Consider the following 16385-nt stretch of genomic DNA (forward strand, 5'->3'; position numbering starts at 1 on the left):
ACTACGAGCTGAACTATATCTGTTTCAGAGTCATTTGCCAGGGGAAATTACTCACTGCACCCAAACTGCAGGAATGTACAATTTGATGTATATTAACAATAAGACAGTTCAGTAACACCATGTAGCTGTATTAGAAAGGTAAACTAATGGTACTGGAATTACACGAGGCTAAATTTGTGTTAGGCTGCTTTTCTGTTTCTCTGCCGCACCAGAAATTTGACTGAATCTTCAACAGATGATGTTTAATGTGTGTGGTTTTCATATGAGCTGACTTTGAAGTCGATGTTCTTTCAATTGTTCTCAGCAGTTTTAAAAACTAAGGAAACAAATCAAAAAAACTGAACCCTTACAGAAAGAGCGTGAGTCCACAAGTGCTATCCACCATGGGACACTTAAACAGGGCAGTAAGCAATATTGTATATGTGTATAATGTTTTTCTGACAGTTAAAAGGTCACATTATACATTTCCATTAGTTTAACACCATTGCTACAAAGCATCATGTACTGTAAAGCAATATCAATTTCACATAGTCTTCAGCAATAAAAATCAGCTGGCAAACCACTTCAAGCAGTGGTTTGAAAAGGAAAGTTAGATTCCATCTTTCTCCCTCCTCCGTCAGTCTCAGGAAGACATCCTGATTTGTTTTTATAAAGTTCTATTAAGTAGTAACATGTTAGTAAAAGTTATTGCCGGGTTCAGAAAGAAAACTGTCCAAAAGTAAACACATGAATGATCAGCAAAAAGCTATATTTATGGAAATATTGTTCCTTCAAAAAAACTATGCATACATAGCAAGAAAGATAAATATAGCCTAAGTGCAGTAATACAGCTGAAAATAGTGCTCAAGTGGCAAGTATGAATGACAGGAAGATAATTGGCACAAATTTTGAGAAGAGATATTGTAGGAGATGTTGGTAGGCACTAACGTTTTGAGTAAGAACTTACAACTGGACATACAGAAGGAGAGATGAGCCATAGTTCTGTTTGTGTAGGAGGAGACAAGTCGAGTAGAAAACAGGCTTGTCTGTTTTCATCATACAGCTTGTACGTGTTCACAGCTGAGATTAACCTAGAAATAAAGCTGAATGGGAGGAGGAGATCAGAAACATACATCAGATTTAACCTTCCTCAGAACAAAACTCCTGGCTGGTGTTGAGGCAGCTCCTCTGAAGGGTAAACTGGAGAGGTAAAAGAACTGGAAGCATGAATATGGCAACTAAGAATGGAAGAAGATGCCACAAAAGAGTTTGATTCAAGTCTGAAGCATTGACAGAGGACATTAAGAGTACTCTGCATAAACAGCAGATATTAGTGGTTTGGTTGAACGTTTGGCAGTGTTCTCTGTGGTTGGTTCTGATCTGCCTGAGTAGGGTCTAAAATGGCTGGAAAAGAGGACACCTCCTTTGTTACCTTACAGGTGAAAGAAGACTGTGTGGGTAGCTGAATCATGAATGGATTCTTGCTTCAAAGGAAAGTATTCTTGTATTTTGATCCACAAGCTGGACAGCAGGAAAAGGGAGTCAGTGAGAACAGGTCCAAAACAAATTCAAATGAAAGAGAAAATAAAAGGTGCAAAAGTGAAAGAGCAGAAGTTTGAGGATTTTTCTTAGTGTAGAGGGAAAGGCTAAGTGTATCAGATGGTAACAGAGTAATAGCTCCAAGGAGGAGAAAATTCTTTCAGAAAGCATGAAGATTTAATCAGTAAATCCCCCGCAATGTAGTTACTAATTCTATAAGAAAGAAAAGCTGAAGGATGAACCTGAAGAGTAATGAATCCTAACACTTCCTTCATTTAAGAAATGAGCACAATAGCCTTTTCTGCATTCATTATTATTTTTCGAGAGTATTTTTATGACACTTCCAAAAATATTTTTCAGTCCATCAGTTTTGGTGTAGCAAAGGAAAAGCGTAACCAGTTTGGTGGGGGTGCTTTCCCAAGTGTTCTTGGCAGGGGGGAAGCTGGTGATCCTAGTGCTGTTTTGGGCAACCAGTCATCTGTAAGAGACTGAGAGAGAAGGTGCGGTCTTGTGGCCTATCCAAACGCACAATAATAAGAGCAGTGGTTTTGTGGTGCTGCTATTCAACTGTAGCTAATTAAGTCTCAGTGGCACAAAGTCTGGTACAGCACTCCTTGAGTAGACCTATCTAGAAACGTCAAAAATTCTTTTGCATGTAAACTTGTAGGGGAGCGTTCACTGCATCATTCAAGTGCAATAACATATGTGGCAGTCATACGAGTTTTTTTTTTATAGGTACTGTAATTAACCCTAAAATATTTGGGCTGAATCAATTTTAAATAATAGCATCTGGATTTTTAGAATAATTCATTAATATTTTTTAGCTAAAATATTGCTTTGAGGAATAACTGCAGAATACCTACAGACATATTTTTAAAATATCATTGCTAAAAGCAAATCAGGTAAGCCTTTAACGTGAACTATTTTGCCTCGTATGCTTATTAAGCACTGGTTAAAAAAGAAGACCTTCCACACATGTGATATACAATCGACTGTCAATTAAAATACAATTGGAAAAGCCATGGTTTCAGAAAACTGGATTTGAAAAACAATGCTTTTAAATAGCTTTAACAACACAACTTGATGTATGACATCAGAAGCCTGAATTTAGAGCCTACCAACTAAAGGTATAATTACTCATTTTCTAATTGGCTATTTAGAATACTAAATATAATTACCTTCTTTTTGTCCATTTGTTTTTGCTTTTCTGTGCCTTAGAATTCTGTCATCTTCAGCTAGGGAGGTAGAGTGGGGATATCTGTAAGTAAACTCTCAGAGCACAACTGCTTCAGTCATACTTCCAGCAAGTTGCAAGACAATGTTTAGTCATGAATGCAGAGGTAACTTCAAGTGTGCTTTCCATGTGGTAGGCCAAAAGTACACATTTGTGTGCACATTTTGTACGTGAGCTTGCAGGTTGCAAGTACTCTCGGTTGTATATGGAAGAGATATATGGAAAAAAGTTGAAGATGAGCGTTTTGCTCTTTGGTACACTTTGTTGAATTATGGCCTGGCACAGATAATACCCATCAGTGCAAACAAAAGTTACCATCTGTTAGTGCCCAAATGGACTCCTTTCAGATTTTGAATCTTATAAAGCACAGAGTGTATCACTATTCTTGTCTTTCTGTATTTAATTATAAAGTAAACCAATGGAATTCAGTTAATCAGAATTCTACTGAAACACTTGTATAAGAGATTTTCCAAGGCTGAGAAAGCATTTGTTGTACAATTCAGGGCCCAAACTGATGTCAGCATAAGGGGCAGAAGTTAAAGCTCTAGAATAAGGTTATCTTGAGGTGAGTTAGACATACAGGAAGGTGGTGCTTTGAGGATTACTTGTCAGTAGACATTTGAACTAAAAAGAAGACAGAATACTTTGTTCAGAACCAGCAGTTACAAATGGTTTATAAAGTGATACCGTTTCAATTATTATTGCCTATAAGATGTAGGCTTTCTTGCAGTCATGTCCTTGAATAACCATTTCTTAACTAAAATGACATACATTTTGTAGCCAGTGATCCATGACTTTAAATATTTGGAAGGGCTGCTGATTCACTGAACTGGAAGAAATTAAAGATGTTGAGGCATATTTTCAAAAGTAGAATTACATGCTTTATAAATTACATTTGATCATGTATATTCTTTTTACTGTTTGAAATAATGTTTAAAAAGCCCACATATGTGCAACACATTATTCAGTTTATCTGTAGTAGCGTTAACTAAATGTTGGTAGTGTTGCTGAAATCAGCTACGTGTAATTTTACGAAGATGTTAGCACCTACATCTCCTCTTGCTCCTGTGTTAGAGTCCTCTGCATGTACCTATTTCTGTTCGTAGTAGTCATTCTCTCTCTAGGTAAATTGTCCATAAGACCAATGATTCCATCAGCAAATTAGCCAGAAAATGCCGTCCAGTGCACATGGTGACATTTGTGCCACTGGTGATTTGGTTGCCATTTCAGTGGTCTAATTAAATTGGCAGTTTTCTGTTGTGCCCAGAATCATTGCCTCCCTTCCTTTGGCACCTTAGCTCGTACCTTCTCCTTTTTTTTCCCTGTCCTTTTAGCGGAATATCAAATGCAGTATTGATTGTTCCTCTTCCACCCCTTCTCTTTTCCACTCCCCTCAACTTTTTTAATCTTTTTTTTTTTTTTTTTTTTTTTGATTGGCAGTATCATCCAGACAAACAGAAGGCAGATGTGCCAGCAGGAGAAGTGGAGGAGCGTGTGCAGAGGTTCATCGAAATTGATCAAGCGTGGAAAATTCTAGGGAATGAAGAGACAAAAAAAGAGTATGACCTGCAGCAGCGTGGTAGGTTCCTGCCAAGGAGTGCTGTAGTGGCAGCAGCTCTTTAAATAAGCAGGGTCTGGGAGTAGTAGTGAGATGGTATTTAAAATGCTGTTTGTTGCTGAACCAAATGTTTCTTTCACTCTTGTCCTACTTTCAAATGTGGATCCATTATTTATAGCTTTTGCTGCACATACATTAGCTAGTGAAAACACTGAATTACCTCCAACAAAACATTAGGTGGCGTTGTTCCTAATAATCTGAATATGGAATTTATACTAATTATAGACCTTATCCCTTTTTATTTTATTAAGGCAGCTTCACTAAGTGTTCTTCATTTATTTATTTTTTAATTTAAGTCCCATACTACATTTCATTGCAGTATTTTAGATGCAGGCATTATTTAGTTTGTATCCGGTGTTCGATGTGTATGGTATGTAAGCACTTCAGAATCATTAAGGCACATTCTTTCTGGCTGTTTAAGGTAGCTTTCATAATTCGTCTGCATTCTAAATTAGTCTAAAGCAAGTTTATAAATAATATTCCGATATAACACATTAACTAGGCAGCTCTAGCATGCATTTCTTTTTATACCTCTCAGAAAATAGCTTCTTAAAACAGTGACAGGCTGTTGTGAGAAAGAAAGGGGGGAAATGTAGGTCAGGTCTGTCACACATGGGCTACCATTACATGAAGTGATAGGCTGTCTTTCTGCTCTGGCCTCGGGATAGGAGTCCCTCAGCCTTCCATTAGAACCTTCAATAAATGTATATCCACCCTACATGTTAATGGGGGGAGTCAATAATAGTGTATTGCCTGTGGGGAAAACACTCAGTCGCACTCTGCAGTAACACACTCTGGTCCAGCATTGACGTGTAGCCACCACCACTTCTGAATGTGTCTGATAAAAGCCCACTGTCTCTGCAGCTTGTTATTGAATTGTCTTCCATTGTACATTGGCACACCATCAGACCTTTCTCTCTTGTGCTGATTTTTAACTCCCCTGCCGCTGCGGATACCAGAACTTTGAGAAACAAAGGCTTAGTCATTCTGGTAGATATGCATCACTGCAGGATAAAAAGAGTGATATATAATTGTATATGCCCAGTATGAATTCTCTAGTTAAATAATCCTGTATTTCAGGCTTTGTGTGGGTTTTGAAAAGAGGGTGGAAGGGGTTAAAGAAGAAAAAAAAATGAATAAATATTTAAGAAGAAAGGAAAAAATTGATCTTGTGCTAATTTCTTATGTAAACAGTATTGAGATCCATCCTAAATAACTTATCTCTATCTTATTTTTCAAATGTCTGGTGTGGAGCCAGAACAGGAATTTCTGCGCTCCTTGTACTGTACTTGAAGTATCAGCTGTGTCTCCCATTTTCATTAATTATATGTGCACAGAAAAAAATGAAATTTTAAAGATTAAGCTGCACGTTTTTCTTATAGGTAGCCAATTTTACTTAAACTTCAAACACAGCGAGTTTCAGATTTACTTGTATCAGGTAAATCTATTAACTAAGGGGAATTACAAGAAGATTTAATAAAGTACTTGGTTTTCCCATGGTATTTAAGGACATTTCTGTACATAACATTTTATTTTACAGTACTTTGGAGGTTCTCTGTGTTTACAGAGATTCCTCTGATCTAGATGAGTTACTCTAAAAGCCACCTCAGTGTTTTGTCATCGTTTTTTTTTTAAGAGCAAATAAAGACAACAATTTCTTTGCACGGGTATTTGGTAATGGTGAGGAAATAGGATGGGCACATTTCAGTATAGAGCGTCCTATTCAAAAAGAACACAGCGTTTCAAACTAAGCCAAACACATAACATACATGTGCAGTGTTGATGCGTTCTTTGTAGCATGCTCCCTAGCAGCGAAATGACAATGAAATAAAATCCAGTTCTTTGAATGCCTGTCAAGTTGCTTCTGAAGTCATGATTCTAGACAAATTCGTAGACGCTGCTGTAAAGGCTCACAGAAACAAAGGCACTGAGACAGCAGCTAAGGGGAACAGTGATGAGAGAGATAATATAGCAAGTTAGTAAAACTGCAAAGCCTAGGAAGCAGAATCTGAAGGATGCCATTATGCATGTGTGTATGGCTGCCAGTCAGGAAGAAGTCACCTGCACTGTAGTCTTTTTCCCATAGCAGGTATTGCTGCTGTGTATGTACTTTATTGTGTTACATTAAATCACTGCTAATTACTTAGCTTAGGTATTCAGTGGCCTCAGAAGTTCTCAGAAGCTTGAATACTATGGAGTCCATGGCTTTTTGTGCTTGTGGGTTTTTGTAGTTGTTGTTGTTGATTTGTTTTTTTAAGTCTTTGAAAATAACAAGTAAATATGCTTTTATATTTTAATACTGCTTTTCTCTGAAATCATCATAATGATCTTTGGGGGTTGGAATAAAAGCTGCATCACAGTTTACCTATTAGCAATGGACTTCTTTCCTCAACAGATTTTCTCCTTAGCAACTTTCCATTATTTATTTGGTATTCTATTTAGAAAAGAGGAATATATATTTAAAATCAAATCTGAAAAGCTTTTTGGTGAGTTTAGGTTGCAAACAACTTGTTCTGCAGTTTTCATAGTAAAGTCATTCGAGCCTTCATGCTTATGTCACAGTTTGAAAGCACAGAAAACTCAAGAGGCTCACTGAGATTGGAAAGGACCTTCATAGGCCATCTAGATCAATCTCAAAGCTGGCACAGATCAGTTGCTCAAACCTTCTCCAGTCTATTTTTGATTTCTCCAAGGATAGGGATTCCACAGCTTGTTTTTAACCAAGTTAAATGGAAGGGCTCCTTGCATCTTGTGTCACTTGCTTAGCATCCTTCGAAGAGCAGTTCCCACTAAGCACTTACAGACAATGAGATGCAAAACCTGTTCTTGGCTTCTGTTTGTATGCTTTGTCTCAACCCTTGACCATATTGGTAGGCGACTGGAGTTATTTCTGTATGTCAGTGCTTTTGACTGGGAAGCCTCAAACTGGACACAAGGCAACAGATGTCATCTCAGAAGTGTCGAGAAGAGAAAACAGATAACAAAAACAACTCCCTAAAGATGTTGGATGAGCTTAGCAGTGCCCTGCTAACTTGTACTGAGCCTGTTGTCCACTAGAATCCCAAGGTCATCTCCTGGAAAACTGCTTATTGGCCAGCTGTCTCACAGAGAACTGTTGCATTTGGATATTCCAGCCCAAAAGCAGGACTTCATCTTTGGTGTTCCTGACAGCCCTTTTCTGAATACAGAAAAGGGCTGTCCCTTTTCTGAAAGGTCCCTTTGAAGAAGGGGGATTTTTTTAGTTGTTTCCTGTTACGAAAATTTCTTCTTAAAAAGCACTTAAACCAAAACTAAGCTTTTCACATGGCCATGAATTAGAGCCTTTAGCATGCCAGCTCATACTTCTAAGTGCCAGAACTATACATCCATCTCTAGCCATGGATTTTATGGCTGTATGGAACACAAGCCTTCTACCCCAGCTCCTTGGAGTACAAGTGGAGCAGTAGTTTATTATTTTCTCTTAAAAAAGCTATGTCTTTTGTTTGAAAAAAATTTAACATAGCTTTTTATAATTTCAAATTAAAGCATGCTTATTTTAAAGTATGTAAGAGCCTCAAACTTCAGCAATTATTCAAAAAATAAATAGACTATAAGGAGAAAAAAATAAAAGAAAATTCTGTGAATATCCAGGGTTTGGGTACTGTCACAATAATATTGATTGACAATACATATCTTGAACTTTGGTAATTGTAAGTGTTTATCTTGTTTTTTAAAGAAAAAAAGTCAATGCTAAGAATATACAACGGTTAGAAAAAATGTTCTGGTATTATGACCATCTTTACTATTACCATAAATTGTTAAAGGGGTTAAATTTCCATTTACTGCTTGCAACCTCTTTCCTAAAACTCAGCCTTAAATAGACCAAGAAATATTTATTGTATCCTCAAGTAAAACTTAAATACCTTTCCTCTTTTACAATTTCTGAATGACCCAGCAAGGGCTCTAGTAAAGCTTTACTGAACCAAGCCGCTAATAGTTATTTAATGTTGTTCTGTAGCCTGAAAGAATCTCAGTAGATTTTTCCTTTTAATCTCTTTGAATTGCAGGCTCATAAACCTCTCTGATGAGCCTGCCAGTGTTTTCTTAGATCCTGCAGTTGAGACAATGGAGCTGCAGAATCCTTTCACCTCTTGTTGTCAGACAAATCCAATAGATGGCAAAGCCAGGCAGGCTGTACTACTTGTGAATTAAAATTTGTTTTCCAAGTTAGGAAAGATAATTCAAGTCTTAGCAGTTACCCATAGCCAGGAATGCTTCTGAAAGTGCAGCTCTGTACACAAAGTTCTACAGATTGAGCATACGTTGCATGTAAGTAAAGCTACCGAGTATAACTCAGTGCTGGTAAGGATACCATTCTTAAGTAACCTCCTCTCACTGATTTACTTCAGAGAAGCATAAGAGATGTGGCTGTAAGATACATAATAATCCTGTAGCTGAAACAAGGAACACAAGGAACATAAGGACACTCTGTGAAACCACTAGGTTATAGTTCTGGTTCTAAGCTCCCCAACTCATATTGAGCTGTGCTTCTACGTTAGAATAATTAGCCAATGCTGTTTGTGCTGTCTTGAGGTATTTTACATTTGACAGTATACTGAATAGGAGAATAAGGGAAATAAAACAGCTTTGTTCAACCCTGGAGAATAAGTTTCTCCAGTTCTGATGCAGACAAGCAAATAATTGCAGCATATAAAACTGAGAGAAATCACTGGGTTATGTGTTAAGATTGGAGACTCAAGCCAGTTGAGAGTCCTAATTGAAAATTAACATCTTTTTGAGATACCAGTGAGTCTACTCAGGTTCGGGCATCACAGTAGGAATAACAATTTCAGCTCAGGCAGGGAATTGTACAAGCAATGAATTGTACCTGCTGATGTTTAAAATACACCATTGTGTTTTGAAGAGTAAGGTAGCAGCAACCAGATGATGGTGTTCCACGGTAAAGAAAGAAATACTCCATTATCTGATCAGGTAAAGATTGGAGACGTAATTTTTCTGGAATATTACTGGAATGCTTAGGAATAAATACACGTCTGAAGGAACAATAGAATAAGTGGTGTTAAGATTGCAGTTCTGTTGGGTTCCAATCATCAGCACCTGGGACGTTCTTGAATTACAATCACTATCCCAAATTAAACATTCCGTTTCATTTGAAACCAAGTTTTGTGTAGTACTTCTCCAAAGTTACAACATTTTACTATCCAAATCATATCATTTGAATTCCATCTCTCCTGTACGTAAGAAATTCCTTCTCTGTAATTTTACTTTCTGTAGAAAGCAGTTGATGACACTGTTTTATCACAAAGTTGTGTTAGTAAATTAGAAAACCCACTTAAAGCTCACTATCAAAGAGAAGGAATTTTCTTGATAACAACCTGATTTAAACATGAAATATGCACGAAGCTACTGAGCCTTGCCAAAGCTAAGACATTTCTGTGAATATGCTGAAGGTCAGCTTTCAGGCATTCCTGGTTCTTTAAAGCAAGAAACAGCAGCATTTGTGGAGTTGGAATTTCCATGCGTCAGGCAGCATTTGGGAGGTTTTGTGCAGTAACTTCTGTTTGTTTTTAATAATACCTTTTATGGTTTTGGTGGTAGCTGAACAAAATCTGACACTGTCAACTTGGTGTGAACTCAGCACATTAAATGTACATCTGCTGATAGATTTGTATTTATATCGAACAGTTCGCATCTGACACTTTGAATTGTACTTCACCCTTCTTCCTTTCGTGCTGCACTCAATGCTGGATGAATCTAGGGGATCAAACAGCAGTAATCTCACACGTACAGACTAGAATTGATGTTCTTTCTGTATTAAGAATTTCTCTATTGTAGAAGAGCACTTGGCTCCTAAAGCTGTTTTTCATTTATCTTTTGCTTGGAATATCATTTTGGAGGAATCATAGCGTTTTTCTAACAGTTTTGTGCTTACTGGGATGTTTCTCTTTGGCTTCACCTTTCAAAAGAAGAACAGGTTATGCAGAGAAATAGTGAAAACCTGACTAGCTGTGGTCCTGGGGTAACCTACTCTAGCTGGCCCTGCCAGTGTTAAGAAGTGTTAATTTACAAGGAAGAATTAACAGCTTGTATGTTATCTGAGCTGAGCATCTGTCACTATTTTCTTTATAGAAGATAATCTGACAAAAGAATGGCCATTACATGCGCAGATTTATCTTGAGGATATGTCCTGGAATGAAGGTATGAGTGCTTTCCTGTTCTTAGTGCCTTTCATTGTCACATAAAACATTTTCCATCTTTTTCTGCATCTTATACCTTTCCTCTCTTTTTTTTTTTTTAATATATATTTTCCTCAGATTTAGTTATTCTGTTCTGTGATTACTTGCTATTCTTCCATTTCTCTGCTAGTTCCTGTCAATCCTGCCTTCCAAGAGTCGGCTGAAGCCCTTTTCGAGCACTGTTGAGTTGAATTGGCACTTGACTTTGTGATACTTACTTTGCATTCTCTCACTTTCCTCCCTCCCCATCCCCGCCTCCAGCTCTCCCTTTGTTTGGGCACAGACCATTTTTTCACCTCTCTCTCTCTTTTTAGAATATAATTGATTTTAGTTTTCTGGATTCTCCCAGAATTTCTCAAGCATCTTACTGCACTTTTTATGATGGTAGAATGCATTTTTTAAATACACGCTTTCCCACCTAAGAATGTGTTACTTTTCTCCTTAAAAACCTAGTCCAGGTTTTATAATTTAATTGCTTTTTAGAGTAGTAGCTGATTTTAAGTTATTATTTTTTTAAAGCTAGGGATGGGGAAAACCTCAACTGCTTTTTCTTTTGTTTCTTTCCCGAGTTAGCAGTCTGTTTTGGAACCTTGACCTGTCATTTGTATGACAAACACTCCTTAGTTTGTTCTCAATTGCAGTCTAAAGAAGTTGGTGCTTTGTCAGAATCAGGGTCTCTTTTGGAGGTATTCAGTGATGCAGTCCTTACGTATCTCTGTTTCACTGATAAGCACCTTTTTATTATTTGTTCTTTTAAAGAGACTACACTGACTCTGGCTGTGTTGCATTAAGTGTCTCTCACAGTCATAGAAGCAAGAACATAGCGTAAGGGTTGACATTCACAGTCCAGCAGTGAGAGGTCACACACAAATCATGTTTTGTTTTCAAGAGGAGCTCTGCAAAATTATAATCCAAAATAAATTCCCGATTCATCCTGAGCACTAAAGGTTTTTTTTTCGTTTTCTTTTTTTGGCAGATGAACAATGTTACACTCTGTCATGCCGATGTGGTGGGTGTTATGCTGTCTCCAAGAGCGAAAGCAAAGATGTATCTTTGGTCTGTTGCGACACATGTTCACTGGTTACTGAGATCCTTCACTGACTGCTCCAGACCAGCACGCTGAGTTACAGACTTCCAAAACACTGGACACACAGGATAGCATCTCACCGGACAAACAGGACAACAGGGATGCTCCAAGAACAAGCTCAGTCTGTCTTAAGAGAGCAAAATGTTAGTAAATGGGCATGTTTCCCAAAGACACAGTACCTCTTCTTTTTGCTCGTCAACCAAAGAGCAATTTATAAAAAACTTCCAGAACCCAACACTAAGCTCTGTACACCTGGACTGTATCTAAACGACCTTTCTTTCCCAGCAAACAACAGAGTAGCTTCTTTCAGTCTCTGTCTCTTATCGAATGCAGCTTTGGCCCAACCTCTTAAGTTAAATCCTTTTAAAGGCTCAGATGACAAAAATTTAATCAGGAGGCATACGTGTGAGAACGCTTTGAAGATAACAAAGAGTCAGGTGTATTAATGGGAAATGGGAATTGTAACAATCAGAAGGATCAACACCGCGGAAGGGTGATACAAGAGGTGTAATGATAAAGGGACTAACACAATAGAAAGGTGTTACAAGGGAAGGGAAAAAGACTGCTCGCTCGTCTGCAAAGATCTAGGCTCACAAGGATAAACTCCACAAAGGAGGGATCTCCAGAAAGAGAACCTTCCTCAGTGGCAATCAACCCATAAAAGATGTCTAAGAGAGGAGCAGCCAGGCTCCACCCCTTCCAGTCATACAGCTGAATTCCCTTCACCTGTGCTCCCAGAGCTGATCAGGTCCTTTCCCCAGGTGCTCAATCAGGTTCAGGCTGTGACTCAACAGTTCCCATACAGGAGTATTTAATATTTCGATGCTAAGTATTTAAATTAGTTTCTCCTATATTCTCAAGAAGGACCTGACCCCTAGAAAAAGGTGGCAGAGGTTTGTAGCTGGGTGTTTCTCCTGGTACAAAGTAGGAGGTACAGTGCTCGTTCACCAACACTGCATCTACATTAACTTTTCAGCTTAGAGCCAGGAGTACGGTGTTCAATCGACTCCATCCATCATCTGAACAAATACAGACTTCATTCCTTATATGACTCCTCCTGGGCATACAGTCCACTGGGTCAAAGTGGAGCTAGTTTGAGGAAAATCCTACAAAACACATATGAGTAAATGGGTGTCAGATCCACAAGCTTTTCATTAGCTACTTGCTAATGCAGGTATAGCCTATGTGTGGCTCTAGCTGTATGACAGTGCAACAGTGCATTGCCTTCTTCATCACTTGTTAACAGGCAGTGTTAACTTTGTCTTCTAGTAAAATTCAAAACCTTCTGAATAAATCCAAACACTTACTGTAAACAGCCAGAGGAAACAAAGTAAGAGGCATATCACTGTTGATGATGACAGCAGTGTATCGTTCCCACTTTTAAGTTAGATATAATTGCAGAAAGAAGAGACATCCTTGCCAAGTAACACTTGTGTTTATTCTGAATAAAAATAGTTCCATTGATTTCAGTAGAAAATATTACACAAGCTGGCAATAGTCATTTAATTCTTTCAATCATCAAGAAATCTATGGCCATTGGGGCTTGCACGTAGAAATCCAAAGTCATTCAGAGGCCATATCTGTAAAATAATGAGATTTTTATCACAACTCAAAGTTCGGTACTTTCATTTGTTATTGTTCTAAGTTTTCATAAACCGAATCAATTTTATAACACAAGGATTGAAACTTCTCACCTGTATGAGAAAAGTATACGGTATACGAGGAGAAATCCTAATTCTGTAGTGGCTGAAGACAACATTAATTAATATACAGCATACCTTCCTATGGAGAGCCTCCCAAAGCACAATATTTTTTTTTTAGCCTTGGAAAGAAATACATTCCTAGAAAATATCTTCTAATTTCAACTTTTTCTAGCTCTGTAAGCCTCTTAACTTAAAAGACATGGTATATATATTTGATTCATCTAGGAGAAGAAAATGCCATGAACATTACCTCTCCGTGAAAGTATTTCTGTGAGGTACACGTTTGTATTTTTAAGATGAGCATCTGAAATACACTGAAGCTTGAAAAAAGAATTCCATGGGCTGACAGGTAAGCTTATACCATGCAAAGAGGCACAGAGGGGTGGAGCGTCTGCCATCAGGAAGTGCTTTCAACCAAAGGACCCCTCTGAGAATGTGACAATGGGAAAGAGCGCAGATCAGAATCAGGTACTAGCACAAGTGTCAGAGTGATGCTCACAAGAAGGAACTTAGCTGTTCATAGATGTTTATACAGGAACACTTTGTCTGAATAGTCACTAATTACATGTAGGCTGGCTGGTCTTGGATGCAAAAAAGGTAATGTGAAATCAAGAATAGTCTTTTACAGTGTCTCCCCTGACTGCCTCTCTTTTCACTACATGTTCTTTCAAAGATAGCACTAGGAGATCAGCAGAAGGAAGGCAGTGAGGCGATGCTGAAGAATGAATGTCCTGTTGTGGCTCTAACCCATTAAAATCTCACAGCCCCTGCTCAAATGAAGCGACCTAAACACAGAAAGATGATATGCTATCTTGTTCCAAAAACATCTGTTAGTATGATGTTTATCTTGTTCATCTTTCCTTCTAATTTGATCTTAAGAAAGGTATGCAGTCACCTTCCAGGAAGAGCAAGTTCCTCTTCAATTGAATTTATGGAACATCCACAGCACAGGAGGAGCCTTGCCGCTTTCTGCATGAATTTAAAAAGTATTTTTCTTTCTGCTTGCAAGGGGGAGCACAGTGCCAAGGTTCAGTACCTCAGTGTCTGTGACTTGTCCCCAATATTACTTACTACTGCAATTACAGAAGAGGCAAAGGCAGGTGAGAATGAGAGACTGAGAGGGAAGGAACAGCATCAACTTACTATTAGACTGAGACAGTGCACTACTGGAAGCTTGGATGCACTTGCATCCATCAGACCCCTTCTAGCACTGTGGTAAGTTGCAACAACTCAATTGGATTGCACCTAGGCCCTTGAGAAAATACAAGGATGAGTTATTCCCTGGATGTGAAGTTCTCTGGATCTGAAAAAGGCTCAAAGCTCTGTTGAACAAGTATCTTTGAACATACATGTCTTTTTCAAGCACATGCAGCTAGGGAAGAGCACGAGGAGCATCTGCTGACAAACAGAAATACATGTCTCTACATGCATCCTAACCAGCGAGCTAATTTAAGTTCCACGGAAGTAGAGAGCGTTATGAAACAGTAACAGAAGGCTGTCTGTGATTTTGGCTAGAAGTAAAGCCATACAATTCGAAGTTTTGCAGAAAGACCTATTCTGGCTGCAGGCTGGCTGTCACGTCCTTGTTTGGCCTCAGAGCAGACAGGAGTAAAAAGAGGTAGGAATATTCCATATTACAAGTCCATCTGAGTAAAGGCCCAGAGGAGAGAAGCCATTCACTACTATACAGATATAATTTCAGGCAACTTAAATCACACCTTCTGCAACTTGACTTGCTTTCAGTGACAGTAATCAGAAGTGTTTTAAATATTATCTGATGATATGGTTACAAATTCATCACAGCAATCGTAGTGGTTGATTTAGAACGAAAATGATGGTTTACCTAGTTTGCATGCAGGAGAGAATCTGAGAAACATTGCTTCCAGTTGGAAAGGAGGAACAAGCATTCTGTGTGAAACAAAGACATGCCACTGCGTGTAATAATTTCCAACAGAAGCTGACTCTGACTTGTTGGTTCGAACTGGCTAGTCCAATTAGTGGCTATTTCCTTTTCCCCTCTTTGGTTTGGCCAACATAAATCTGATCTGATGGATGGGGCATAAATGGGGATAACTAGCTCTTTTGAAGATACTCGGCAAGTCTAGCTCTGACATGAAGCGTACGTCCAGGGAATGCATGGGCTATCCTGTGTAGGACAGGAAGAAGCATGAGTTCTGCCAAAGAAGGGAGTCCTCCCCTCGGTGGGGTTTTACTGAAAATGCAGCTATTTACCTTTCAGCGCCCTTTTTATGCAGTGAGCTTAACTATCAGACCTGCAATTGATATGCTGGCGAGAAGGAAACAGGACAAATGCATTCAAGAATCATTACTTCCCTCTGAGTTAAAACCTGGTGCACCAACACTGAGAACCATAGGTCTAAGCTTCATAGATAAACATTAATTCTTTCCACTGTAAGGTAAATCAAATGAAGCTTCTCAAGACAGTAAGAGATTTTTCATGATGCCGAACGTTTAGCAGACTATGTTTTCTTGGCCAGTGGTCTGCTAATCAACTACGACCATGTGGAACAGCTATATTCTGTTTTACTGTACTTTTACTGGCCTTTTACTGTAATGATCAATGGCAACATACAATAGGTAGATCACTGTAGTCTGATGTGGATCACCATAAACAACTCAAACTATAAACAGACATCTGAAGAATAAACTCATTCTTGCTTAAATCTCATTAAAATGTTAATAATCACTAGCCTATTCACGCCACATAATAACTGTCATAAAAATGTTTAAAAAGAAGAAAATGATTTTTAATCAAGTTTCAACTGATTGCATACTCTTTTTAAAGAGGTAATATCCTGGAGTTCTAAAGTACTTCAGTATGGAACATCTGTAGAGTAAGTTCCATTCATTTCACAAGGTGAAATTGAATGCTATATTGACTGCTTCCTCAACTTAGAATTCAGACATGTCACCTCACTTCAAGTCTCTCAGACATCTTGCGTGGTGGCACACCGATCTATTGCTGTGG

The 16385-nt window shown here is 38.3% G+C and overlaps 2 protein-coding genes across 4 annotated transcripts in view; one reads left to right on the plus strand and one right to left on the minus strand.

Annotated features, from left to right (window-relative positions):
- DNAJC24 (DnaJ heat shock protein family (Hsp40) member C24) overlaps positions 1–11862 on the plus strand; it is a 31743-nt gene extending 19881 nt beyond the window's left edge. The window contains exons 3-5 of one of the 2 annotated variants that reach the window (NM_001397381.1): positions 4193–4331; positions 10500–10568; positions 11583–11862. In NM_001397381.1, the coding sequence (NP_001384310.1) occupies positions 4193–4331; positions 10500–10568; positions 11583–11707 (333 nt within the window). In that variant the 3' untranslated portion in view covers positions 11708–11862. The remainder of the gene's footprint in view (positions 1–4192; positions 4332–10499; positions 10569–11582) is intronic. The other variant, NM_001190896.2, reaches the window with a different exon arrangement.
- Positions 1–16385, minus strand: part of IMMP1L (inner mitochondrial membrane peptidase subunit 1) — a 59426-nt gene that overhangs the window by 15620 nt on the left and 27421 nt on the right. Inside the window, exon 6 of one of the 2 annotated variants that reach the window (NM_001277878.2) lies at positions 10643–13273. The exons of the other annotated variant lie outside the window; for it this stretch is intronic. Within the exon in view, the coding sequence (NP_001264807.1) occupies positions 13205–13273 (69 nt within the window). The 3' untranslated portion in view covers positions 10643–13204. Of the gene's footprint in view, positions 1–10642; positions 13274–16385 lie in introns of those variants that run through there. 2 annotated transcript variants of the gene reach the window in all.

The sequence above is a fragment of the Gallus gallus genome, chromosome 5 (genome assembly GCF_016699485.2).
Source record: "Gallus gallus isolate bGalGal1 chromosome 5, bGalGal1.mat.broiler.GRCg7b, whole genome shotgun sequence".
In the NCBI taxonomy this organism is placed as follows: domain Eukaryota; kingdom Metazoa; phylum Chordata; class Aves; order Galliformes; family Phasianidae; genus Gallus; species Gallus gallus.